We start from the raw sequence: 26,728 nt of genomic DNA, 5'->3' as shown, positions 1-26,728 counted from the left end.
ACCTTGCAAAACTGCCGGTTTCTTTTGTAAATTTGGAGTGTCTGTAAACTGCCCATTTATTGAGCTGCTTTGTAGTCATGCCACGTCCATTGTCCAGGACAATGACAGCAGGTTTCCCAAGACTTTCATCAAACTGCTGTTAAACAGATACAAATACTGAGTTAGCACTCTTCTGTATGCGTGACATTAATCCAGTATTCAATAATCATGTATTTGCAGTTTCAGAACCAACCATCCTTATCTCTATTATCCTTGTTCCTGTGTTTTTAGCTGTGGCTGAAAGAGAGTTGTCGATGAGCTCGGCAAGTGGATAGGCTGGAGAAGGAAAGAAAAAAAAAAAAAAAAAAAAAAAAAAGATAAGCAGCGAGAAACAAACAGATCGCAAAAGGCTAATCTGTGATCATCCCAAGTACACGACCATGATCGTTTTAGCACTTACCTAATGACTCCTTGTTCTCACTAGCATAGTACTCATAAGTACCACTCTTTATCAGCGTATCATAGTGGGGCATAAACGATATGTTTTCCACCGTTGCCGTAGGCAGAACCTGGTGCTCGTGTTGCAACAAGTAAAGGGTGGTACCATTCTGGAGTTCCTCTAGAATAATTAAAAATTATTCAGTGGAATTCCATTAGAAGAAAAGCAGGTTCATCTTGATATTTCACTTGAGCTCAAAACACTCATCAATATCTGATAGATTTACTTACTAAATCTGTCAAAATCGAGAACAATTCTGTCAGTCGTTGCCACCACAAATGTCTCAGATGAAGGGATTCCAAATACCTGTAACAGTAAAGATGTAGTAATGGTTAGTGAGTCGTTTTAGACATAGATTTTATTAAATCCAACGCTGGAGAAACTCATTTGTTACAGCAACACAAGGGACAGGAAAAAAAAAAAGAAGTATATATATATCTATATATATATATATCTATATATATATATATATCTATATCTATCTATATATATATATATATATATATATATATATATATATATATATATATATATATATATATATATATATATATATATATATATAAATTCCCCACTTGCCCCTGTGGGCGGTCAATCCTTCAAGCTCGGGTCCTCTGGGAGCTTGAGGGTCCTGCGCAGTATCTTAGCTATTCCTAGGACTGCGCTCTTCTGGAAAGAGATCTCCGCTGTTGTTCTCGGGATCTGCTAGAGCCACTCGCCTAGCTTGGGAGTCACTGCACCTAGTGCTCCGATTACCACTGGGACCACCGTCACCTTCACCCTCCACATCTTCTTGAGCTCTTCTCTGAGCCCTTGGTATTTCTCGAGCTTCTCGTGTTCCTTCTTCCTGATGTTGCTGTCATTCGGAACCGCTACATCGATACTACGTAGGTGTTGATAGCCCGGATCTTGTTCTTACCATTCAGCTGACTCCTCAGGACTTGCCTAACCCTCTGCAGGTACTTGGTGGTTGCAGCTTTCCTAGCGGCCTCTTCATGGTTCCCATTCGCCTGTGGGATCCCCAGGTACTTGTAACTGTCCTCTATGTCTGCAATGTTGCCTTCTGGTAGTTTGATCCCCTCCGTTCTGACTACCTTCCCTCTCTTTGTTACCATCCGACTACACTTCTCCAGCCCGAACGACATTCCGATGTCATTGCTGTATATCCTGGTAGTGTGGATCAGTGAATCGATGTCTCGTTCACTCTTGGCATACAGCTTGATGTCATCCGTGTACAGGAGGTGGCTGACAACTGCTCCATTCCGTAGTCGGTATCCGTAGCCAGTCTTGTCAATTATCTCACTGAGGGGGTTCAGGCCTATGCAGAACAGCAGTGGGGACAGAACATCTCCTTGGTAGATCCCGCACTTGATGGTGACTTGTGCTATGGGCTTGAGGTTGGCCTCCAGTGTTGTCCACCACATCCCCATTGAGTTCCTGATGAAGGCTCTCAGGGTCCTGTTGATCTTATATAGTTCTAGGCATTCCAGGATCCAGGTGTGGGGCATCGAGTCATAGGGCTTCTTGCAATCAATCCAGGCAGTGCACAGGTTGGTCAGTCTGGTCCTGCAGTCTCGGCTGACTGCTTGGTCTGCCAGTAGCTGGTGTTTTGTGCCTCTGGTATTCTTGCCCATCCCTTTCTGTGGCCCGCTCATGTATTGACCCATGTGCCTGTTCATCTTAGCCGCTATGATGCCTGACAGGAGTGTCCACGTGGTGCTGAGGCAGGTTATTGGTCGGTAGTTGGAGGGGACCGGTCCCTTCTGGGGGTCCTTGAGGATCAGTACTGTCCGGCCTTCGGTTAGCCATTCCGGGTGTCTCTCGTCAACTAGCAGCTGGTTCATTTGTGCTGCCAGGCGCTCGTGGAGTGCAGTCAGCTTCTTCAGCCAGTAGGCGTGAACCATGTCAAGGCCTGGTGCTGTCCAACTCTTCATACTGGAGACCCTTTCTTGGATATCTGCCACTGTGATGGTTAGTGGACCCTATTCGGGGAGGTCGCTGTGGTCTGCCCTCAGATCCACTAGCCACTGAGCATTGCCATTATGGGTTGCGTCCTTCTTCCATATGCTCTTCCAGTATTGTTCTGCCTCCAGCCTTGGTGGTGCTGTTCTCATATTGTTCCCCTGCCACTCAGAGTACACCTTGGCTGGTTCCGTGGAGAACAGCTGGTTTATTCTCTTGCCTTCTATCTCTCTGGTGTACCTCCTCAAGCGGCTGGCCAAGGCTGTGAGTCGTTGCTTGGCAGTTTCCAAGGTCTCAGGTATGGACAGCTTCCGGTACGTCTTAGGCACCTTCCTCATCGCGCCTTTCTGCAACTCCGATAGTTGGCTAACCTCCCTCCGTGCTACCTTGATCTTAGCCTCTAGCCTCCTTCTCCATGGGGGGTACTGCCCCTTGTGGCTGTTCAACTTGTAGCCAAGCATCTCACTGATCACTGCTGCCGTATTGTAGATCAGCTTGTTAGTGTCGGTAATCGTGGCTTTAGGTATCGTCCGTAGTGCTGGATTAACATCATCTAGCAGACCTTCTGAGGGTACTTCACGTAATCTTGGTAACCGGCTACAGGGGGTCCAGGTTTCAAGCTTGGCCATGATCCTATCTTTCAGGTCACTTCATCATCATTAATCATTATGCTGGGTAAACCATGTCAAGGATGAAGGATGAAGGAAGCTTTATTGTTATTCGCATCACATGTTTACATGAGGTGGAATGAAATTATGTGCACATGGTCCCGGTTATCCATAGAAGCGAAAAGAAACGAAATAACAAAGAAACACAAAAAACCCCCAGAAATAACAAGTAATAAAATAATACAATATAAATAGAGTGCAACAACCTGAGTACCAGTATGGAGTATAGATATAGAAATATAGGTATAAATATTTTAGCAGCAAGAGGCCATGATGACTAGCATTGATAAAGTGACGGTGTCAGTAAAGTATCGGTAGTATAACAGTTCTTGTCTGTTTATGCATTGAGAAGTTTCACAGCTTCTGGAACGACGCTGTTTCTCAGTCTGGTAGTTTTGCATTTAATGCTCCTCAGCCTCCTGCCTGAGAGGAGAGGGGCAAAGAATGAGTGTGCTGGATGAGTTTGGTCCTTCGTGATACAGGTAGCCCTCTTCCTGCATGTGGATGTCAACACCTCACTTACAATCATACCTAAGAAAACACTGGACAAGCCTTTGTTGCATCTCAAATATGTAATGCCTCACTCATTACAGCACATAGGTGTGTTCATGATGAGCATGAGTGACTGCGATTTTATTTTTAAACTTTTACACAAATTTCAAACTATGTTTGAATATAGTGGCCGAATATTATAAAAGTTGTTTTAAGCCTACATTCCCCACTGTGAGCATAATGGAAGATAAATGGCACTTCTGCTGGTCTAATGGTTAACACATGTCAAAGTTATGCTATAGTGGGATGTTGCAGTTCAAACTGACCTTCTGATGATCAGAAACAAAGGTCTCAACTCTCCTACTCCTACAAAGATCATGACATCAGTTTTTGTTTGAAGTATTTAAGATGTTCACCAAATTTCCATTACTCAGGAGGATGTAGTTTATGTCACCAATGAATACTGACCTATCACGGATGCATATTTATCTAATATCCAAAAATGTATTATTAAAAATGAAAATCAATTCAGATAAAGATTCTTGGGATAAATTCGCCAGCACAGTGGCACACACTGCACCGCTTACAGCTAGGGATGGGTACCGGTAATGGCACCGGTTCTGACATAAACGGTAGTAACCAGACCGAAAAGCAGCGCACATTTCTGTGCTTTTTTTTTTCCTGAAATGTCACACACTTTGGATTCTAGCCAATCATTTTACCTTTGCAAGCATAGTAGGCGGGCCCAGGTACGTACGTTCTTTTAGAGCAGAGCTACAGATTAAAAATACCCAAGGCGAAGCGGTCAAAAGTCTGGCTACGGAGCCCCGGAGGGGACATGGGAGAAAATAAAATTAAGACGGACTTTTGCGAGATCTCGCAAAACTAACTCGGGATCTCGCAAAAGTTTTGCGAGCTCTCGCAAAACAAACTCGGGATCTCGCAAAAGTTTTGCGAGCTCTCGCAAAACAAACTCGGGATCTCGCAAAAGTTTTGCGAGCTCTCGCAAAACAAACTCGGGATCTCGCAAAAGTTTTGCGAGATCTCGCAAAAGTTTTAGCCGCATTCTTCGGACGCCGGCTCGAAGCTAACGGGAGGTCTCGACCTCCCGTTAGCTTCGAGCTAATGGGAGGTTGAGACCTACTACAGCCGGGAGGAACACCGCTTTCCCGGCACATCGTGCCTCGACCTCCCGGTCGGCTTCGAGCCGGCGTCCGAAGAATGCGGCTAAAACTTTTGCGAGAGCTCGCAAAACTTTTGCGAGATCCCGAGTTTGTTTTGCGAGAGCTCGCAAAACTTTTGCGAGATCCCGAGTTTGTTTTGCGAGAGCTCGCAAAACTTTTGCGAGATCCCGAGTTTGTTTTGCGAGAGCTCGCAAAACTTTTGCGAGATCCCGAGTTTGTTTTGCGAGAGCTCGCAAAACTTTTGCGAGATCCCGAGTTTGTTTTGCGAGAGCTCGCAAAACTTTTGCGAGATCCCGAGTTTGTTTTGCGAGAGCTCGCAAAAGTCCGTCTTAATTTTTTTTTTTCTCCCATGTCCCCTGCGGGGCTCCGTATCTGGCTGTACTTCACAGCAAAATATGCAAACTTAGCAGCCTGCAACAAGTGCTTTAAGGTGATACTGTGCAAAGGAGGTAACTCCTCGAATCTGATGAAACACCTAGCGACGTATAGCATTTTGTTAAAAGCCGAGAAATGCGCCGTATTTGATAGCTTGCTGCAAGACCTCACACCGGGCACATCTACTGCGGGTGGGTTGCCTGTTATCGGACCCAGAGTTAGCAACATCCCCCAAAAACCCGAAGACGAGAGTCCTGGCCCCTAGCCCTGCCAGTGTAGCAGAAATGATGACGGATGATGATGGCAGCAGCAGCCGTTCTTCTCTGCGTGAGTAGCTTAATGTTGTCCGTGTGTGATTTACGTTGAGTAGGCTAACCACGTTATTACATTAATGCATGTAAGGGGAACTAGCAAACAGGTGTTGTAGTTACATGAGGCTGTCTTCTTGTTTGATGGCAGATACTCCCTTCACCCTGGCCAAAAAAGCTAAAATGACCAAAGAAAAAGTGGAAAACAGCTAAACATGAGAGGTTTTTGGACAAAGTTTGTGTTTTCCATTGATTAAGCACTGCTTCCAGCCAAGAGTGATGCCATAAATCCCCTATAGCTGCAGAAAAGGCTAATATTGTTGTATTTTTACAAAAAAACAGCTGAACACGAGAGGCTTTTGGACCAATTTTGTGTTCTCCATTCTTTAAGCACCGGTTCGAGCACCGTTTAAGCACCGGCACCGTTTTGGTACTGGTATCGGATAAAACCTAAACGATACCCATCCCTACTTACAGCACTCTCAGTAGTGTCTGCCAGTAATACTAACATCCAAATAAGTTTGCAAACATGTTGCAAATGTGTTTGTTACTGAAACAAAGGGCTCCTATGAACATAACTCTTACTTACTGTATATAATTTTCATAGTTTTTCCTGGTTTAAAATTGACAGCTGATAATGAAAATTAAAAAGTAAAGAAGCACCCTTCAATCATGTTCAGTCATGTTCAATCATGTTTACATTGCGTAATTTGCTTTCCACCAGAGGGCACTTTAGCTTCCCTTTCGTTTATTTGGAAAACAAAACAAAACAGCAGAATACACACTGACACACTGGAATATCGGATTTTTAGATCACCAGTATTGGTATCAGTGTGAAATATCAGTGGGGATCTAGTTAAAAGTCTTTGAAAATCAGAGTCCTCACATCCCTTTGGAGGAAGGCCAAACCCCCTGTGGCAGGTACCAAAATCAGTTTCTATTTTGGTTTTCTACATACAGAATATGAACCACTGCACCAATAACAGATGTTCTTTGGCTACCTCCTAAAATCTGACACTAATATCATCTACAAAGAACAGTTCTGCTTCTGCACAACATTACACAGAGAAGAGTTTCTATTATTCTAGCCTGCAGTCTTAATTCTGCGGACAGAATAACAGAACTACCTTGCTCCTGCAAGGTAGTTCTGTTATTCTGTCCGCCACTGCACTCCGCCACTGCACTCCAGTTCTAAAGCATCATAAATCGGGTCATTTTGTGGCTGTTTACATGCTCTACAGGTATGTTGTATGTGTTTACACGCTTTGTTTCAGCAATGAATTCCACAGGAGAGGATCTTTTTACGGCTAAATTATAACGGTCTCGTCTTTATGATGGACAAACCGGTGACAATGTAATAATTAATTCCTTCATATGCATACACCTATGATAAGATGGTGCTGGCTGATACACTGGCAGTAGGCCGACCAATCATTTGGGCTCTAAGTGCCATGAAAATGTATGTAAGAACTTTCTGACCTCGCCCTTATAGCTTGACCTCAAATCAAGGTAGCAGACATTACCTTGTGCAGAGCTTGGAGAAAGTCGTTGAAGTCCCAACCAGCTATTTCAAACAGCTTGCAGGTTTTCGCCTCCGTTTCTAAGCGGAGGTCGTAAACACGGATCTTCTTCTCTCCCTGCTGCAAGGAAGCTGCTGCAGACCGACGCTGAGAGGCAGAAGTCAGCATCGTCGCCGCTTCGCCTTTTCACGTTACTCTGAAATTAACGGTCGTCCTCGTCCAGACAGGAGTGAGAGACTCACATCCGCGTTGTCTGGTCTGGTATTAAAAGTATGTGTAGTTTCCGCGGGACTCGTTCCTCTCACTCCTCTGCTCTGCCCTTCGTGTAGCGATTTCATCCGTAAAGCGCTGGTGTTTCTACGGATCGTCATATGGGACAGAAAGCTTGCGTCATCTACTTCCGCGATGATCTACGTGGGTTACCGACTGAGTTTTGCCGCGCAAGTTTCGGTTTTATTTTCAAAGAAATAGGCTCGTTTGCGCTCACGTGTCCGGTTGCTCTCAAGCACGAGCTTAAATCCCGTCTGGTTTCAAACAACACCCCCTTTAATGATGTCCGTGGTGTTCCACGGAAGCCTCGGCTGGGTTTTGGATTCATGCTCGCTTATCAATCGGGGATATTCGCCGTGCATACGATGGAGAGAGAATCAGAAGTCAGCTGTGAAGTGTAGTTTCAAAAGGCAGTGCTTCCAGGTTTTTAAGAGCTACTATAACGAGAATAACAGAGCAGATGTGGCTGCAGGGAACACGGAGGTGCTGCAGAAAACATGCAAACCCTCAAAGGTAAATGCTGCTGCATTTTCTCAAGTGATGCATGAAAGTGCACGTTTTTTTCATATTCCCACATGAATCAAATCAAACTTCCTAGAATATGTATAGTTTTGCACATTTTTATGACGTAAAAAGATAAAAATGCCTTTATAACGACGAGGAGTATACACCTTTTAATGAAACATGAAATATCTGTTGATATAGTGCATAAAGGCATGAGGGAATGCATAAATATTTAAATTTTAATGTTATTTGTTTATTTATTGTTGTTGTGGTTGTTGTTTTACTAAAAGGTTAGTGACTGTTCAAATATTTACTTCTGGTTTTTGCGGTAGTAAGAGTCCCACTTTGTGCCAAAACCAACAACAACCAAGACTGATGGATGTGAAAGTTGAGTTACCCATGCGCCTGGAGTAACCCCGACTGCATTATGTCATCTTCTGACTACTATATCTGCACTTCCACCACAGCACATAGAAAAGGGAATGAATGGGCCCCATTGTACGATTTAGAAGTTTTGAAGAAGTCAATTAACACACACACACATATAGACAGGACACGTATTCTTGTTTTTGCCATTTTCAGGGCCCACTACTTGTTTTGCTTTTCTAACGGCTTTTAAGACCACCTTTTCAGACGCATTCAGATATGTCTTGTTTTTGCCATCTGTTGGGACACGCCTGGTTTTTAATACTTATGGAGTCCAATTACACTCTGTCACATAGCCTCAAGACAGACCACATGGAGATAAAATATAACAATGTATTCTAATGTGGTTTGATAGGCTAATGAAACACAGTAATGTGATATTAGCATATTAGCAGGGAAGACATAATCCTTTATGTCCCCCTTAAACCTGTGGTGATCAGCTGGCTCTTATTTTCACTCCAATTTCCAAAAGTTGATTTTGTTCATCTGAACGTAGCGTTTTCAGTGGGAGAAATGTTTCATCACTCATCCAGGTGAGAGAATCAACTTTTGGAGATTTACTTACCTGGATGATTGAGAATGCATCAAGACATTTTCACTCCAATCTTCATCAGATCCTAAAGGAGGTGCGCCCACAGGAGGGCCTGACGCAAGCTACAGAATCTCCAAAACTAGAACGACCACATACAAACTTTCTGTGTCTGGTGCTTTCCAGGTTTTCTGTCTCTTGAAGACCTGGCTCACATCTTCAGGGGGGCATAGTAGAGTCGTAATGGGGGTATTGTAGGGTGTGGGTGAGGGGTATGAATGTATCCCTCAAATCTCCAGTACAAAGCTTGTCATCCAGGTCTTTGTCTCAGTTGAAGGTATGGTCTCCTGTAGTTCGTGATGTCTTGCAGCTGTCCGTCTGTTAATCTTCTGCTCCCCAAGATACTTAAACTCCTCCACTTGGGGCAGCAATTCCTCCCTAACCCAGAAATTGAATTCCCCTTTTTTCCATTTAATGCTCACTTGATGCTACCTCAGTTGTGTCTGTTTGCATAGCTATTTGCCTATTGAGACCCTGCAGAGAGGACTTTTCAGCCTACACGAACATCATTGCGTGTTGAAGAAGGAGGGAACAAATCTAAAGAAAGTAGAAAGGTGTTCCTGAGGTCACCAAACTGATGGAAATTCTGTCCATAAAAGTTATGAACAGAATTACTGACTCATATCTGAATTGCTACTGGCAATGCAAACAAAGCTCTTACTATGGTTGTACAGGTTGTACAAATAGTCTGTAACAACATGACAGTCACCTCTACCAGGGGCTCCAAGAAGCCCGATCAGGGCTCGCAAAATCGCTAGCCCGACGTCCCGGGGCTAGCGATTTTTCCAGTCGGGCTACCAAAATCTAACTCAGCCCTGCCCGTCGGGCTATCATAGGAAGGAAAATATATGTCTATGCTTTTGCATTCTTTCGCCAATGTAGTTGAGTAATTATGTCATTGGCATCGATGAGCCACTGTCAATATGTGACATATTGAAATCGCGTTTGAATTTGCGCTTGTTTTTTGCTTTCACTTTCATTTTGCAATTGCGCGAACGGTGTGCAGAGAGCAGCAGCACTGATTGGTGAGTGACGATTAATTGCGCACCAATTCCTCTGACATCGTCTTATCACTCATTAGCTTACTATTCAAATGCGACAAGTGAAATCTCTCGCAGCAAGCTTAAACATGTGAGAGGTTGAGTGCGCAAAGAATCGCTGACCGTTATGTAAGTACGTGTGTAAAAGCAGCAGGATTTACGCTGGTATTTTAGTTCTGCTCAGCCAAATAAGACAGGTCAGGGTGAAGAAGGGGCAGCCAAAGAAAAGCCTACCACAAAACGGAAAAGTTATGACAAATCAGACTATGAGGCAAAAAGAAAGCGCAGCTTTTTTGGTTTCATGGACAAAAGAATTTCTGTGGCTGGAATATGACAAGCTAAATAACATGATGTTCTGCCAGGCGTGTTGTGAGTTTCATTTGATTTCTGAGTCGACAAGCGCCTTTGTTACTGGGACCAGTAATTTTAAGAAAGACCCCATCAGAACCCATGAGAAATGCAAGAAATGCATTATTGCCCAGTCTGCAGTATCTTTCCCAGAACAAACAGCAATTGCAAAAAAACATACTAAAAATAAATCAAGCACAACAAGAACTCCTGAAAAAGCTGTTTAGAACAGCGTGCTATATTGCAAAGAGTGAACTACCATTGGCAAAATTTAGCAGTCTTTGCAAACTTCAAAAAGCAAATGGCCTAGATCTTGGTTCCACTTGCCTCTTACCTGTGACTTCATTGGAAATTTCAGATTCAGGATCTGACACAGACTGATTCATGTTCTACACAGTTCTTACAAGAAATTCTTCATAGAAATTTCTGTTCAGTTTGAACCAAGTATTTGAGTTGGTGGTTGTAATTTTTATACAGTTGTTGTGATTTGCATTTTAACAATTTTTTTGATTAATTTTTGTTTCTGTTGCAATATTATACTTTAATGTATAATATTGTAACGGAAACAAAACATAAAAAAATTGATTTCTTTTTTATTCGGGCTACTTAAATTTATTTTGGGCTACCAAAAACTGAAGAATGCCTGCCCGAAGGGCTACCAGAGATTTTGAAATTTTGCGAGCCTTGCCGATGCAATGTAATTCAACACATAAGCACAAGCCATACCTGCAATACCAAAAAGCACTTGACAATAAGCACTTTTAAGACCAAAAAGATACTCAGCTATCAAACAATTCGCCTACAGCACCAGTAGCATGTTGACAGTCACCTGGCTGGATCATCTGCTGCAGGGATTACTCTTTTTTTTTTTTGTAGGATAGCTCTGCAGATAACATCTCACTGGTTCTCTTCCACAGTTTCCTCTTTAACAGGGTAGATTTCCCACTCAGCCCACATTCAGTGGCATCTGGCATCTTTGTGAGAGACATATAAGGTTTCTTGATCATTTCTTATTTCATTCTATCTTATATTATCTATCCTCCATTCAACAGCCAGCTCCTGTTGGAAGCTTTTTCACTCTTCACTTTAAGAGGTAGGTTGGGTGTGGCATGTGTCACATGACATAAGTACTAGTTTTATGTCATGTACTAGTACTGACATCAGTTTTGTCAGTGGTCATTATGTCAGGCTCTGAGGACATTCCTGTTCACACCCAACAAACCTACCTGGTTGTGCCAAAAGGTTGGTTTCTATTGTCGTGATCGTGTTTTCTGTTATGCGGGACATAAAATACTGATGTGTTGTAAAAGTTAATAAGGAACTCTCTTAACCATAGTGAACTTAAAGCTCAGGAGTTGCTAATACATTAATGCATTTTCACCTTGTTCTTATCAAGCATTCCAGTATCATGCAACAGTGAGCAAGGAAGTAAACCAAGGATCCTGACACTGAAGCAGAAAAATACAATTACAAAGTAGCATTTTATACCTGCTACTTTTATGGTGACTTACAATAATGAAGAATCCAGACTTATTGGATACATTTTAACTCACATAAAATCTGCAAACAGACTTGCCCAAAGTTATTCTGCTTATTTCAGCACCACTGATATTTGTTTAAATATTAAAATGACAGCTATGTAAAGCTTAACTCTGTCAGCTCAGTTTAATGCCAGATCGGTAGAATTTACTTTAGAGTTTGACACAGTGGATTACAGTGGTGCTACTGCTTGCTTGGTTAGAGCTGTAAAGAACAATACCATGATCATTTTGGCTGAATGTTTTGCTCTTTGTTGTACTTACTCTTTATCGCTTCATCAATTTGACTTACAGAAAAGGAAACGAAAACACCATGAACTCAACCAAGGGGAAATTGATTCACTGGTCTTTCACGAGAAGGTAGGCTGATACTTATTCTGAGCCTGAACTACAAATAAGATATAATCTGTCATCTGTCAATAGATTTGTTCTTGCAGGGACTGTATTGTCCCACTGAAGTTAAAGCATCACAAAGAGAAAAAATGATTGGAGATAATCAGAGTCACAAGAAGTCTATGGTAAAAGTGGTCAAAGTGTAAACTTACGTGTCAAACTGACTGATACAGTTATCCACAGAATCTTCCTGTTTGAGCCAATGTAACAGATCACACTTTTATTCATATAAGTCGATTATTAGCAGTATGATTGTTGTTAGTTTATTCATTAATGCTTCTTTTAAATATCTGATTTATATATGGCTTAGTGTTATTTGTTTTTTATCTACACAATAATACACCATCCATAACAAACATAACAATGAAACAGACCTTTTTATTGTGTTATGATTTATAACTCAAAACATGACATCACAATGTCACTTTGTGATAAAGTAAACGTTATTTATACTTGTATTATAGTTTTAATTTTAAAATAAGTCATTTTAGTTAAAAGTCATATTTTTAGTGAATTTCAATACGTCAGTGCACAGATATGGGCTGAAGAGCACTACATGAACAAAGTAGTGAAGCTCTTTGTCCACATATTTTGTGCTGATGTTAATGCCAGAGGAGGTTTGGAACTTTCAGTTATTCAGTCCGCAGAGTGTTGGCAACTTTTATGCGCTATGAACCTCAGCACTACGCAACCTCACTATGTAACTTTATGTGGTCTTCCACTCTGTGGCTGAGTTGCTGTGATTGCTAAAAGCTTAATCGATCGTGGACTATCTAGGAGGAAAGACATTTCACAAGCTGACCTATTGCAACAGTTACATCCAATTACATCAGCACGCTCAAATTCAGGGAGCTCTTTAGGATGGCCCCTCCTTTTCCAAATGTTTTTAAAGGCAGACTAAAGGTGCTTCATTTGATCCATCTGTGGTGATGGGACTGAGAACCACTAAATTGAAAGATTAAGAAGTATGCACTTTTGTAAGATGTTCATTTTTGAGGCATTATAAAATAATTAAAAGACAACATCTCTACAACTGCTGCATTGACTTTTATCTCCAACGCTTTCAATCAGTGGAGCTTTGTTTCAAGTTATTGTGCAATCATCCAAGTTTAAAATATTAGAGGTAAGAAGCTGGTTTAGTATTCAGACTAAATAATCTCTGTTATGTGCCATGACGCAGATAAAGTCTGTTATTCTGGAGGGAACCAAGTACTTGGTGGATTCTGCACAACCGCTCGGCTATCTGAATGGACAGACAAACGTGGACAAAGAGCCTCTTCCTTCACAGGAGTGCAACCTCGCTGCTCTTTGTGAAATGGCTAAAGATCTCCCTCTGGTGGAGGATGAGGAGCAGGAACGAGGCGCTCAGTTACTTGTTGGCGAGGATGGCTGTACGTCTCACGTCGACTTGTTCTCTCAGGTGACAGAGAACAAGGCGGACTGGGCTACCGTGGTTACGCTGATGGGAGAGGAGTATGTAATACCCCCCCACACGGCTTTCCTGCTGTCTGATTTCACGAGGATACAACCATTAGTCCACTGTGAGTAAAACACTGAGAGCAGTGCATGTGAACTAGAAAGAAATGTTAACTGAAACAAAGGTTATTAAAAAGTTTTTTTTTTAAAGCCTTACAATTTTGTGTGCTTGTGATACCATTATTTTAAAGGCAAAAGTTTATCTTTGTGTGAGGCAAAAACACGGGCACTCTTCCCTGAACTTAAGTGTTGTAAGTAACTGTGGTATGGCTCAGTGTAATTTCTCAACATCTCAAGAGAGATCTTGTTTGTTGTTTCACAGCCTGACATTCTTTTCTTGTTTCTCACACAGACGGAACAAGGTTCGACCTAATCGTTATGGATCCACCATGGGAAAACAAGTCTGTGAAAAGAAGTCGCAGGTAATTTGGTATTCAAGTATTTTTGGAGGAGTGACGCAAAAGAGGATAAAACTTTATGGATTTCTGGGTATGAAATTTACATGTTACGAGAGGATATAAAGCAGGGTGAATAGGAAGAACAAATAAGAGCGCTTCTAAGAAAAGAAACTGATAAAGTCCAGTGGTTTATAGTTATTTTCGCACATGTCCCGTACTGTAAAATATTATGGTCTTACCATGGATATTAGTCAAAGAGATATTTTCATCCCAGTCTGTTTTATGTAAAGGATTTTGAGGCCTCAAGAGCTCAAAGCATTCAGTGTCCTCTAAGAAAAAAGCTGCCTAAAGCCATAACGTAAGGAAATATCAGCATTATTAGAATTAATAATCACGGCAACATGAGATGCCTAATGCATAACAAATGTCCTGACAATCCAGCTAATCCTTTTTATACATTTCTATCAAAATTACTCAGAGTGATTATAAAGAAGAATCACTAGAGTCAGAAAAATGTATCATCTGTGAACCAAAACTGTTTGTGCATACAGCAAATGTGAAGCTTTCTCACTAAATTTGCAAAAAACATGACCTGAAAAGTTCACATAAGTCATTAAACTTGTAAAGGTTAATCACTCTGAATCTTCAGATTTCAGCCTGATGGTAGCACCAGACAAAAACTGGTTGAAGAAGTGAAAATGGCTAGAAAATAAAGAAAAGTAATGGGCATGGTGGTTGTATTTAGAATAGAATAGAATAAACCTTTATTATCCCACAGTTGAGAAATTTACACTGACTATATCAATTTTCTCACTGAAGATACGGCTCGTTGCCCTCATCCCAGCTAAAGCGGCTCCCTATTCCCCTGCTGGCATCTCCAAACTGTTTAGTGGTGACCTGGGTGACAAACCGGCCAAGCCACCTGCGTTTTGTCCGTGATGAGCTGTATCCACATTGGGGCGTAGAAGTTGTGGCCGAATGGTTCTGGGTCAAGGTACAGATAATACAGAACTTTCAACCGATTAATTGTTTAAGAACTGGAAGCATTACCTGCTAATGTCAATCCAAGTGTTTTTAAGACGATGCTATTTCTCCTCAGGTCACCACATTTGGGCAATTTGTGTTTCCGCTAGACTCACCACACAAGAAACCGTACGAAGTCTTGGTCCTGGGCCGATATCGTTGCTCTGCTGATATCTCAGAGAGGTGTGAAATGTTTGAGTTTCATCTTTAAATTCCATATTGTACCATGCAAAAATGTGTGAAAACATAAAGCAAAATAGAGTGTATGAGGCAAAAACTGAGTTTGTACAATTCTAACGAGCTTGAAAAGATAAGCTCTTAGATAAGCTTTCTTGTCAGTTCTAGTCCTCAGGAATAGCTCCTCAGGTATTTTCTTCTTCATTTCATCGGACCATAATATAGAGAAATGAGGACTGACTTAAGACTTTTGCAGGACTGGATATATAAATCATAGTTTCTCAGTCATTCGGGTCATTTTAGTCTTGAGTGTTTGAAGGAGGGCAGAATTACTTTTTTAGACCCTTGAACACATTTTGCTTCTCATCCAAGAGTTTTTTTCAGTTCCAAACTGATGGAGAGTCCAAGGTATTTGACCCTTAGTGGAGTTTGTCCCCTTGGACGTGGTCCTGAGGGTCGCTGACACACTAAAGGTGTCGCATGAACCAAAGTGTGAAAAAAGGCGTGGTCATTACCGCCATCGAGACTAAGGTGTGAAACCTCTGTAAGACATTGTTCCTCTCCACCATCATGCTGCACTGTAGGTGGCTGATAGCAGGAGGATTTATCCCTGAAGTTATATGGTAAGCTATCACAGGTGTTAAAGCAATGTCTAAGTATATCACTTCTTCAGGTTTGCATGTATCAAATGTAACATCTTGATATTATTCAAGGCAACAGCAGCTCTGGAATTTAAAAGGTGTGAAACCTCTGTAAGTCATTGTCCCACACCACGATCATGTGAACTATCTAGGTCACCTGAGGCAAGGTGTGAGTGGGGGTTGAAATGCCTGGGAGGAGATCTCAAAACTGTATTGCAGGCGGCTGATAGCTGGTGTCGTAAGCCACCACCTCTGTTCAGTGATGGTTGTTCGCATAGATGGCCTCCTTTATTTCTTCAGCTTTCCAAATCATATTTATGCTGACAGACTTTTGTACCCTCTTTCAGCCCCTCAGGGACATCAGAGGTGCCTGTGGAGGATCAGCGTTTGATTGTCAGTGTCCCATCAGCTCTGCACTCTCAGAAGCCTTCGCTGTCAGGTGAATATTCAAGTATTCAAGTACAGTGTAGTGTCTTTGCCACCAGAGGGCAATAGTGTCACATCAATGATCGTTACCTTGATACACAACTTGAGTGATAAGCTCTGAATTCTGCTATCACAAGTGTGTGTGTGTGTGTGTGTGTGTGTGTGTGTGTGTATACGTCGCTTCTTCAGTATATTCTTCAGTACATGTATGAAATATAACATCTTGATGTTATTAGCAGTAATTGCAGCTCTTGAATTTAAAACACCCACAATGTGTTTTTTTTGTAAAGGAAGAGAATTAACTACAGATTCATGACTTTACTTTTACAGCCACACAATTTTATGAATGAATTTGTTATCCACTGCGAAAAAACTTTGTGTCTTTTCAAAATGTCTGCAGATTGGAGGAGAAAATACTGCTTCAGCTCATAACTACACTTAAATTCATTAAATCATCAACCTCTGACAGGACTGGCTCGTCAGTGCGGGCACTTCTACTGCTCACATTTCAGTTTTGTCCTGTTTGCACTGATTGGGTTAAACCTTGATTCCAGCATCCACTCTGCTTCTTAGAATCAATGTAAGACCTTGACAATGAATATGCAGAGACTATGAAAAAGAGAGGCTTGACGTCATCTCACTCCCTCTCAGGGGAACGCGATTTATTATTGTGCAGTATGGAGAGCAAAACACGGCCAGTGTTTGCTGGCGCCCTCTCAGCAGCACAGAAACGCCTCTGTCTCATGGCACTAGTTCAGTATTGTGAAAATAAAGATTTAAATCATAATGATTGCTTTTGCGAATCTGTGATGCCATAGAGATTAAGCAGATTAGGATACAATTTGTGTTCAGTCTCCATGTGTGATTCTGTGTTTGTGGCAAAGCCTCTCAGCAGGTTTAATTTAGAATTGGTTTGTTTGTTATTTGCTGCTGTGGAGGATTTTTATAGCTGTATAACTTGGAATATATGAACTCAGAAAAACAGCAATCAAAGATCTAGTTATACTTTAAAAAATGGTGACCGCATATAGAAAATGTGTTGTATTGTTTTCTACTGCATTGCATACAAAGTAGTACTACTAAATGACCAGAATGAGCAGCATCTGTGCTGTGTTACAACTCTAGCTACTATGCACGCTCTGTTATTCTACACGAGGTGTGAAAGCGCCGTTGGATGTGGGTGTGTCTCAGATGTGACGGTGCAATGTGTAGTGAAATCTTGGGAAAGGTTTTGCCAACTCTTGCAGAGATGCCAACCAAAGCAGATAATTTCTTTTCATTTAGCCATTTGAGATGATAAGTTAACACCTAGAGGCTTAAGGGATGAGTTTTTCCTTTTCTTCACACCTACAATAGATTATGCAACTGCTAGAAATCTCAACACCTTTGGTATTAACCAACCTGAGCTTCCTTTTTTTTCTCAGTTCAAAATGTCACCCCGGTAATTCTGCTGTACCTTTTCTTTCATGTAGCATGTCAGCATGTGAGCAGCCTTGATAGCGTGTTGAGAAAGTCTGACCCACTTCTGTTCCCCGACTCAGATGGGGCTCATATCACTGACATACTTGGTTGCTATGGAGAGATAAGGGACACCATTACTCCGCTATGGGTATAAAACGTCTTTGCCAGATGGTCACACTGCAGAAAAAAAATGGTTCGAGCTTCTCTGAAAGACAAGACATGTGTTTTTCATTAATTAGGCCCCCCTGCAATTTCAAAACTTATGAGAATCCCTTCCCAATTTGGGATTTTAATTGGCACCTTAGTAGCTGTGCCTAATATTCAAGAAAAGGCACACTACCAGTTGTGTTATCAAATTGCTTTAAATTGGGGTGTGGCTCTCTGAGAGCGATCTGTGTGACATTTTGCATGTTTTTTAGCTCTGCGAGGCTGTGACACTGAAGTACATCACGTAAACATGCTGCTGTCTCTGTTTTTCAGTACAGAATATTTACATGGATGAGCTTACATGTTAATAAAACATGCTTTTTTTCATTTGGTTATGGCAGATGGCAACTTCATACAGCTGGTAAAGCAAACATGTTTGCAAACGCACCTTAAATATCAGGAGATTACAACCAGGAGATACAGGGGAGCGCTGGTCTTTAATTTGGAGTCAAATATTTGCTCTTCTTTTGCTTTTTACTTAAGGGGAAATAAACGACTCTTCACCTGCTTGTCACCAACTGTCACAACCAGGGAGTGACAGATATGAAAGCTACTGTGTTTAACGTATTACTCTTTATGGATCATACTAAATTTTTGGCTCTAATATTACTAGTGGAATCACCTTACTGCGCATGTGCCATTTTCAGCTAACTACGTGTTAATGCAAATATCAAATCAACCAGTCATATAGTAACAACTCAACGTATTTTATGCATGTAGACATGGTCAAGACGACCTGCTGAAGTTCAAACTGAGCATCAGAATAGAGAAGAAAAATCATTTAAAGTGACTTTGAACGTGGGATTGATGTTGGTCTGAGTATTTCAGAAACTGCTGATTTACTGGGATTTTTCCACACAACCATCTCTAGGTTTTAAAGAGAATGGTACGAAAAACAGAACATATCCAATGAGTGGCAGCTCTCTGGGTGAAAATGCCTTGTTCATACCAGAGGTCAGAGGAATGTCACTGCTGTCATCTAAGAACAGGAAACTGAGGCTACAGTTCACACGGGCTCATCAAAATCAGAAAATAGAAGATTGGAAAAACGTTGCTTGGTTTGATGAGTCTTGACTTTTGCTGCAACATTCACACGGTAGGGTCAGAATTTGGCTTAAACAACACGATGGCATGGATCCATCCTGCCTTGTATGAACGTTACAGGTCGTGGTGGTGCTGTAAATGTATGGGGAATATTTTCCTGGCACATTTTAGGCCCCTTAATACCAACTGTGCATTGGTATTAAGGGGCCTACTGCTGCCTACTGCTGTGTTTTTGCTGACCGTGTCCGTCCCTTTATGACCAGAGATTACCCATCCCCTGATTGCTGCTTCCAGCAGGATATTGTGCCATATCACAAAGCTCAAATCATCTCAAATTGAACACGACACTGAGTTCACTGTAAGTAAAAGGCCTCCACATTCTCAGATATCAATCCAACAGAGCAACTTTGGGATGAGGTGGAACAGGAGATTCACATCAGGCCAACAAATTGTGCAGCTGCTGTGTGATGTTGTCATGTCAATATGGACCAAAATCTCAGGGATGTTTTCAGCTTCTTGTTGAATCTGTGCCACAAAGAATTCAGGCAGCGCTGAAGTAAAAAGGGCTCCATTGTAGTAGCGAGGTGTCTGGTCAGTGTATGCTTGGCTACATCGTCTGCAATACAGGACTTTATGATTTTCATAGTGCCTCCATCACAGATGAGACATAAATGAAACTTAAAACATGCTTGAAATAAAGGGTTTGGATTCAATTCTTATCTTCTTTAAAAACAATGTAACAATAGGGAACAGCTTCTTGTTGGTAACGGACATAAAAATAGGCTAACTTATAGCACTTTGTGTTAAGACACTAGTTATTTAATTGGGTGTAGTAAAAACAAATGGAAAAAATATCTGTTAGTAACATTTTTTTATGTTATTATGTATTTGCTTGCAATTATGTATCAATATATGAATAAAAATCAACATGGTTCCAAAGCCAAACCCAGTGGGATGTCACAAATTAATATCTGAAAATAATATCTTAATAGTAGTCAATTCCATGATTATGTTGATGATATTTTATTCATAAATATTAGAATATAAACACAGTGTGGCTGAACAGCATATTGAGGAATCATAATGGAGACAAAGGACATTAGTTGTTACAATGTAAGGGAGCTAATGAAGAATAATCAGTTTGGTTTTGCTTGGTTAATCCTGATGAGGATTTGGGAAGTCTGCAAGGAAGAATATCTAACAGCGAAAGTGTCAGGAGAGTAGTGAAATAACACCTTCCTTTGCCTCGGGTTATTCTTGCCAGAAGTTTGATACACTGTCCCATTTTAAAGGTAGGATAATTAGATCTTTTATTCTGTATTCAACTTTGAGAGCTGAGTCACCGATAGGAGCTGAATTACTTGCAGAGCTGCATGTTTGGCCTTTCCTCACCGTGACTGTCTCTCTCTCTGACGTGCATAGGAAGAAAAAAAATGCGGGACAGGACAGCACATTCGGCAGGATCGGTTTGGGGATCTGGCTTTTGAGCTCATTAACTCCGTGAGTGTTGGCTGAGGCAAGTGTCAGGGTGGTTTGAGAATGCACAAGAGCAGACAGAGTAACAAAGGGGCAGAGGAAGTGATACGTATCTGTCAGGTGTGCCTCTCCTGGAATATCATTCCTTATAGAGCCAAGGTCACTGGCAGTCTCCACACAGAAAAATCAGTGCTATGGCGTGAAGGAACTGGAAAACTGCCAGCTCTGTCCTCTGCCTATTACAGGGAAACAGACAAAGTTTTGATTTTTCAATCACACAGAAAAGCACTAGTTTACATTAATGTAACAGTGACATATAAATGTAAATTAAGTACAAAACATTAGAAAAAATGAACTTCTTTTGAAATATCCTATTAAATGCACTCAATTTAGATGTTGTTACCCAGCTCAACATCTCTTATAGGCCCTATAGATGTCTCTAGTAGGTTGGGTTATAAAAAAAATGTCAATATTAAAATGATTACGTACATATTTTCACGACTTTATTTATATATTACAAAGCACACCAGAGTGAAAATAGATGGAAATATTCACGTGGCTAGAAAAAATTGTCCTCCATCCATCCATCCATCCATCCATCCATCCCTGTTTATCTTGAGTTGCGTCATGGAAACAGCAGCATTCTAAGCGGAGACACCCAAACCTCCCTCCTACTGGCCACCTCCTCCAGCTTATCCACCGAGTGGCCACCGAGGCTTTCTCAAGCCAGTCCAGAGACATAATTCTTCAGCGGGTCCTGGGTCTACCCCGGAGCCTTCTACCAGTAGAATATGCTGAAAACACCTCACCTGGGAAGTGTCTAATCAGATGCCCTTACCATCTCATTTGGCTCCTTTTGATGTGAAGGAGTAGCGGCTCTTCTGTGAGCTCCTCCCAAATGACTGAACTCCTCACCCTATCTCTTAAGCGAGAGGCCAGCCACTCTTCAGAGAAAGCTAATTTCTGCCACTTGTACCGATTGTTTCATTCTTTTGGTCCCTACTCAGAGTTCGTAACCATAGTTGACGGTGTGAAGGTTGAGGTGCAAAACCGTCAACTTCTATGATCTACGATGCTGGGCAGTAATTAGCACTGTTGCCTCACAGCAAGGAGGTCATGGGTTTGAGTCTAACATCTGGGTGGGGCCTTTCTGCATGGCGTTGGCATGTTTCCCCTGTGTTTCCATGGTTTCTGTCTGGGTACTTACTCCAGTTTCCTCCACAGTCCAAAGAAATGCAGTTAGCAGGGTTATGGTGATAGGTGAAGTGAATTAATGTGAATTTTGGCTACAGGCAGCAAAAGATTTGTGATTTTCAATAATTTTCCAGAGCTAATCACCATATTATCACAAACAGACTGCATGTAACTCCCAACTTGACTCCATTCATATGCAGACTGACTTTTTCGTACTATTTTTTAAAGGTGGTGGCCACAGACTTGGTTTCCATCTTTAAAGCAACCATTTTAAAATCAATTTGTTTAGTCAGTATGAGATTTACATGTTCTTCTCACACAACCACTAAAGTCGTTTTACATAATTCAACATTTCCTGATTATAATAGACATTAACAGCTAACATAATCAATAGACAACAATGGATTATACTGGCTAATTCATTTATCATTGAACTCATATGAATGTAGAAGTTTTAAAATTTGAGTTCTTTTATCAATGGCTCACATTTGCACACTGATGGATCCATAGGAGGCCATGTGGGTTCTGCAGCTTGTGTTAGGACATTTGACTGGAGGAGCTAGGTTCAAATCCACTCCACCACAGCCACCATGTAGAGAGGCTCAGACAGTCATGTTACATTTGTATGAATTTATTGAAAGACACAAGGTTTACAGCTTGTCACATCCTTTTATAGTAAATTGAAGGTAATATATTTTAAATATAGGGAACTCAAGAGCCACTGGAGCTTTAATTTTAAGTACTAAGTGTCTTGCTACAGGTATGTGTGTGCTGACATACTGGCTTGTTGTAAGAGAGGTATATAAGCAAACCTGTAAAGATAATTACGCAAGAGCTGGGATGAAATTCAGTGGCAACAGGTTTCAGCGATGAATCCGCATTTGAAATATTTGGATTAAGTCATTGTAAGGAGGAGATCAGGAGAGAGCTGCGTTTCAGACAGTGATGTTGCTGATCTTGTCAAAATTGATGGAACTATGAACAAAGAAAAGTAATGTTGGATTTTGAATGGAACAAAAGGCAGCCGAGATCCAAAGAAGAGATTTGAATGTCCTTCAAAGAAACCTGGAGAATTATTCTTGAAGACTAGCTACAAATTACAAGAAAGTTTATCTGACAGAGGTCAGGCTGTGTTCAAGACTTTTAAACTGGTTCAAATTGTACACTGTTTTACTTTATATACGTTTTCCTAGAAAAATCTAAAGAAATGAGGGATGGCTCAACACTTATGCACAGTATTTCATGTTGAGGGATAAAGCGGTATCGCCACATCTCCACCTTCCCCTCACTTCTCCTCAGTCCCATACAATGGATGCTTTCAAACATGCATTTCCTACTACGATCTCAGACTGGCTTTACGCATTCGTAGGTCAGAGTTCACCTTTGAGAAAGCCCTATTTGGGAGGCTGTAGCCTCTCAGCAAATCCAACACTACCCTATTGTTTGGAAGTGGTAGAAGTTGCCGTGTGAGTGTGTTTTGACGTATTTCAGCTGACATTAAAGTTGTGTGTTGTCTTTTGTAATTTTGACCACATGTAATTGTGATGCTGTACATACTAAAGCAGAGATATGTAGGCTGGTAGGTGAGATTGTGTTCTTTTATTATCCCAGTCCGTCAAATCTTGTTTAGTTTAGGTTTCACATCATAGGTGTGAAACTTCAGGTTTGTTAGATCTCCAGGTGAAATATGAAAGGAGTATTTTCCAGTTTGCACAGTGAGGACTGTAAATAACAGGGCAGACACCGAAAGCCTTATAATATGCAATAATAACTCTCCCTCATTGCTTTCCCTTCACAGAGGTACTGAAGCCATACATTGGAGCTGAAGCCAAGTGCTTGGAGCTGTTTGCAAGAAGTCTTCAACCAGGATGGACCAGCTGGGGCAACGAAGTGCTCAAATTCCAGCACGTTAGCTATTTCAATTTGACACCTGTAGATGAAAAAGCAGAAGTTGAGGATGACCGCACAACAAAAGAAAAACAAGCACAAGGGTTCGATTTACCTGGGAAAACCTGACGTCCTGACCGGTGTCCCTCCACTGTGAGCCTGTGACTGACCTCTGACACCTGTTAGATCAGTAATTTAGTTTGTATTTAACGGTGATTCAGCACCAAAATGTTTCTCTACCAGTTTCTTTTGATCTGTGCTCTTCATGCATGTGGGACCTTTGATTTCTTTTTTTTGGTCTGTGTGCATTTTTAAGGTAGCAAAACACAAGTCTGATGAGGCAGCTGGAGAGATGAAAGTGCATTGCAGTGCAGCTGTTTTGAACCCAGCTTCCCACGCTGCAATCAGATAAACAACACTCAAGTGTTTTTTGGTTTTTTTTATTTGCCTTTTTAGTAATGTTTGGCACATTGTGCGTCTTAAGGATGATCAAAGTATTTCTATTTTTACTTATTTTATGCTGTTTTGAGCTGAATTTCAAAGAAGAAACACTTTCATAGTGAATGCATGCTGGGTTGCTTATCCTTTAAAGTTTTTCACACGAACAAGCCACTGATGTCTCCTTCACTCTGCCTTTTGCCCTGTCAAGGGCACCCGGTTCTATCATTGGATCATTTGTCGCTGAATCCTTCCTCATTTTTCAATGAAAGATGAACTCGTCCCATGTCACACTTCTAACCAGCTAACCTGCCTTTTCCTGTTGACTCTCTAATGAGTTTGTTGGTGTGTGCATTTGGATGAACGCCGCTGCCTTTGAGACAGATCAGGATGAGTTATGGCCACTGCAGCAGCGTGCACATCACAGCTAATGAAGCCAGACCGTGTCTTCTGCAGGATTACGCATACATCACCTTGTCAAGTTCTCTACCTTTGTGTCTATAACACACACGAGCACATTAGTGTATTCCTTACACTGTATGTCACAGTGGCATCATCCATTTATTTGTGAAGTCCTGTTTTGTGGATCTTAACATTTTAATAGATTGAAGTGAGTAATAGAAGTGAACATATTCGGATATTTGCATATTTGAATAAGAGGGTGAAGTGCTGATTTTGAAGATGGGATGAATCGATGGTGCAGGTACATGTTGAGTATTGCCAAGTATGGTAGCCATTAACTATAGAGACCAAAGCCAGTTTTTATATTACGTTGTTAAAGTGCCTATTTACCTGGTAAAGTTGGGCATTTAAGGTTTTGTACAACATGGGATTATATGGGAACTGACTTACTTTTGGTGCATGAACAGATAGAAAACATAGAAGTAGCTTCCAGATCTGAAAAGTGATGTCAGCATCAAAATGACCCTGGGGATTGACCCTGCATTGTTTTCATATCCACCATGGGGGTGAATTCTCTGACTCACAGGTGTTGAACTCCAGGCCTCGAGGGCCGGTGTCCTGCAGGTTTTAGATGCATCCTTGCTCCAACACAGCTGATTTAAATGGCTAAATGACCTCCTCAACATGTCTCGAAGTTCTCCAGAAGCCTGGTAATGAACTAATCATTTGATTCAGGTTTGTTGACCCAGAGTGAGATCTAAATCCTGCAGGACACTGGCCCTCGAGGCCTCGAGTTCAACACCCTGCTCTAGCTGGCTCTGGTCCTATAGAAATCTATGTAAAAAACAGTCCTCAGTGAACACTTTGCTCATGACTTTATAAGTTCAGTCACTCCTTTCAGGTCTTAGTCAAAAAATATTAACCAATTAACTTAAACATTTTGCACATTTTGGTCATTTTAAGCATGACAAAGGAAGATTATCCCAGATCTGCTCATTAGATAATAACTTGTTTACCAATGACCATGCAGTTTCACAGTCAGATTAACCGCTCACTTGTCATACCTGGTTTCAAATCCCTAAGATGGCAACATGAAAATCCCACAGCTCAAAGCTCAATGACGGGACTTTACAAATCAAAGCGTGGCTGCAGCCATCTTTTAAACTCTGTGTGTTTTAGAGCCAGTCTTTTGTGGTCATTGGAGGAACTACAGTTTTTGGGACTGTTTTAAGGTGTTACTGAAAATAAGTAAAGCTGTTTAACATTAAACATGTTGCACATGTAACCAGAAGGTCCATATTAATATAACTCATAACTCCTGCCACTGTTGAAAGATGTAAATTTTCTGTTACTACCTTTGTGTGTCTTAAACTAAGCATTTTTTAAAACTTGAATTGAGAACATGCTGACATACTGTTTTCTTTTTTCTTAACACTGTTTGCTGACCTGTTGACAGTAGAGGTTGGCGGATCGATCCAAATATCGATCGTTTCAATACCAACTTTGATATTGGTATCAGATCGATGTTAGCGCAACAGGATCGATACTGTGTTTTTATCCCTAAAGTTTAGTATGTAGTCCATGAACTGTGATAAATAAATGCATTTTTTTTTTAGAAAACACACTATGAAAAATGTCTGAGCCTTTTTGTGTTGACTACCACATCACATTTTTTTCAAGCCTATAACACAAACCACTTCAGAGATAGGTACAGTTACATTCAAGCGCTCCCAAAACCCCAGTTTCAAAATGAAAAGACAAGCTGAAAAGTGTTTTTTGTTGTGTTAGCTGATTATTCTGCAAAGTAAAAATCACAGGGATTTAATGGTCATTAAAACGTGTTCAGAATTCATAAATCATGACACACAGCTCTCCCCTACGCAAGCTGCCTGTAAAGGTCAAAAGTATTTTAATGAGTAGAACATTGAACCACATCATTCATCTGTCCTTCTGTACTGCAGGCTGGGTGACTTTCGCCTTTCTCCTGAATGTACTCCCGATAGTATCCAAACTTTATGAGCTACAACTGATAACACTAGATATCTGCATTAAAGTTTATTGAGATTTTTTTTTTTTTAAATGGTAATGGGAAAGAGGTTATTGCATAACCTGCATAAAGCATTTAAATGTCATATTTTAACTCAACAAGGTGTTGCATTTGTACATCAGCTCTTCTTGAGAAATGAGGTTTTATAAAAGTTATGAATATATCTATGTAATACAAGGATTAATCCTTAAACTAACGTAAAGTGAAACATTAACATAAATGAGTTTTGTGAGGTTGAAGGTGAAAAGCTACTCAATAGTGTAATTCAGGTCTCCAAGGATTTCTCCTTATTTTAAACAGCCAACATAGATGAAACCTGCCATCAGCTCTCACAAT

General features: G+C 41.0%; 2 protein-coding genes across 4 annotated transcripts in view; one reads left to right on the top strand and one right to left on the bottom strand.

Annotated features, from left to right (window-relative positions):
- smchd1 (structural maintenance of chromosomes flexible hinge domain containing 1) overlaps nt 1-7,317 on the bottom strand; it is a 39,511-nt gene extending 32,194 nt beyond the window's left edge. For 2 of the 3 annotated variants that reach the window (XM_084939527.1, XM_084939528.1), the window contains exons 1-5: nt 6,991-7,315; nt 709-784; nt 440-598; nt 233-315; nt 3-136 (exon numbers count right to left, since the gene is read on the bottom strand). In XM_084939527.1, the coding sequence (XP_084795653.1) occupies nt 3-136; nt 233-315; nt 440-598; nt 709-784; nt 6,991-7,155 (617 nt within the window). In that variant the 5' untranslated portion in view covers nt 7,156-7,315. Of the gene's footprint in view, nt 1-2; nt 137-232; nt 316-439; nt 599-708; nt 785-6,990 lie in introns of all 3 variants that reach the window. The other variant, XM_084939530.1, reaches the window with a different exon arrangement.
- A 64-nt stretch (nt 7,318-7,381) lies between these two features.
- Nucleotides 7,382-25,958, top strand: mettl4 (methyltransferase 4, N6-adenosine). The gene is made up of 8 exons (XM_084939534.1): nt 7,382-7,770; nt 11,997-12,062; nt 13,276-13,636; nt 13,924-13,993; nt 14,789-14,963; nt 15,069-15,175; nt 16,158-16,249; nt 23,417-25,958. The coding sequence occupies exons 1-8, from the start codon at nt 7,537-7,539 to the stop codon at nt 23,632-23,634; spliced, it is 1,323 nt and encodes a 440-aa protein (XP_084795660.1). The 5' UTR covers nt 7,382-7,536; the 3' UTR covers nt 23,635-25,958.
- The last annotated feature ends 770 nt before the right edge of the window (nt 25,959-26,728 follow it).

Source organism: Perissodus microlepis, chromosome 9 (genome assembly GCF_051167445.1).
Source record: "Perissodus microlepis isolate ML-2025 ecotype Zambia chromosome 9, ASM5116744v1, whole genome shotgun sequence".
Lineage (NCBI taxonomy): Eukaryota > Metazoa > Chordata > Actinopteri > Cichliformes > Cichlidae > Perissodus > Perissodus microlepis.
The sequence above is the reverse complement of the archived record's forward strand: the minus strand, read 5'-3'. Positions and strand labels throughout refer to the sequence as shown.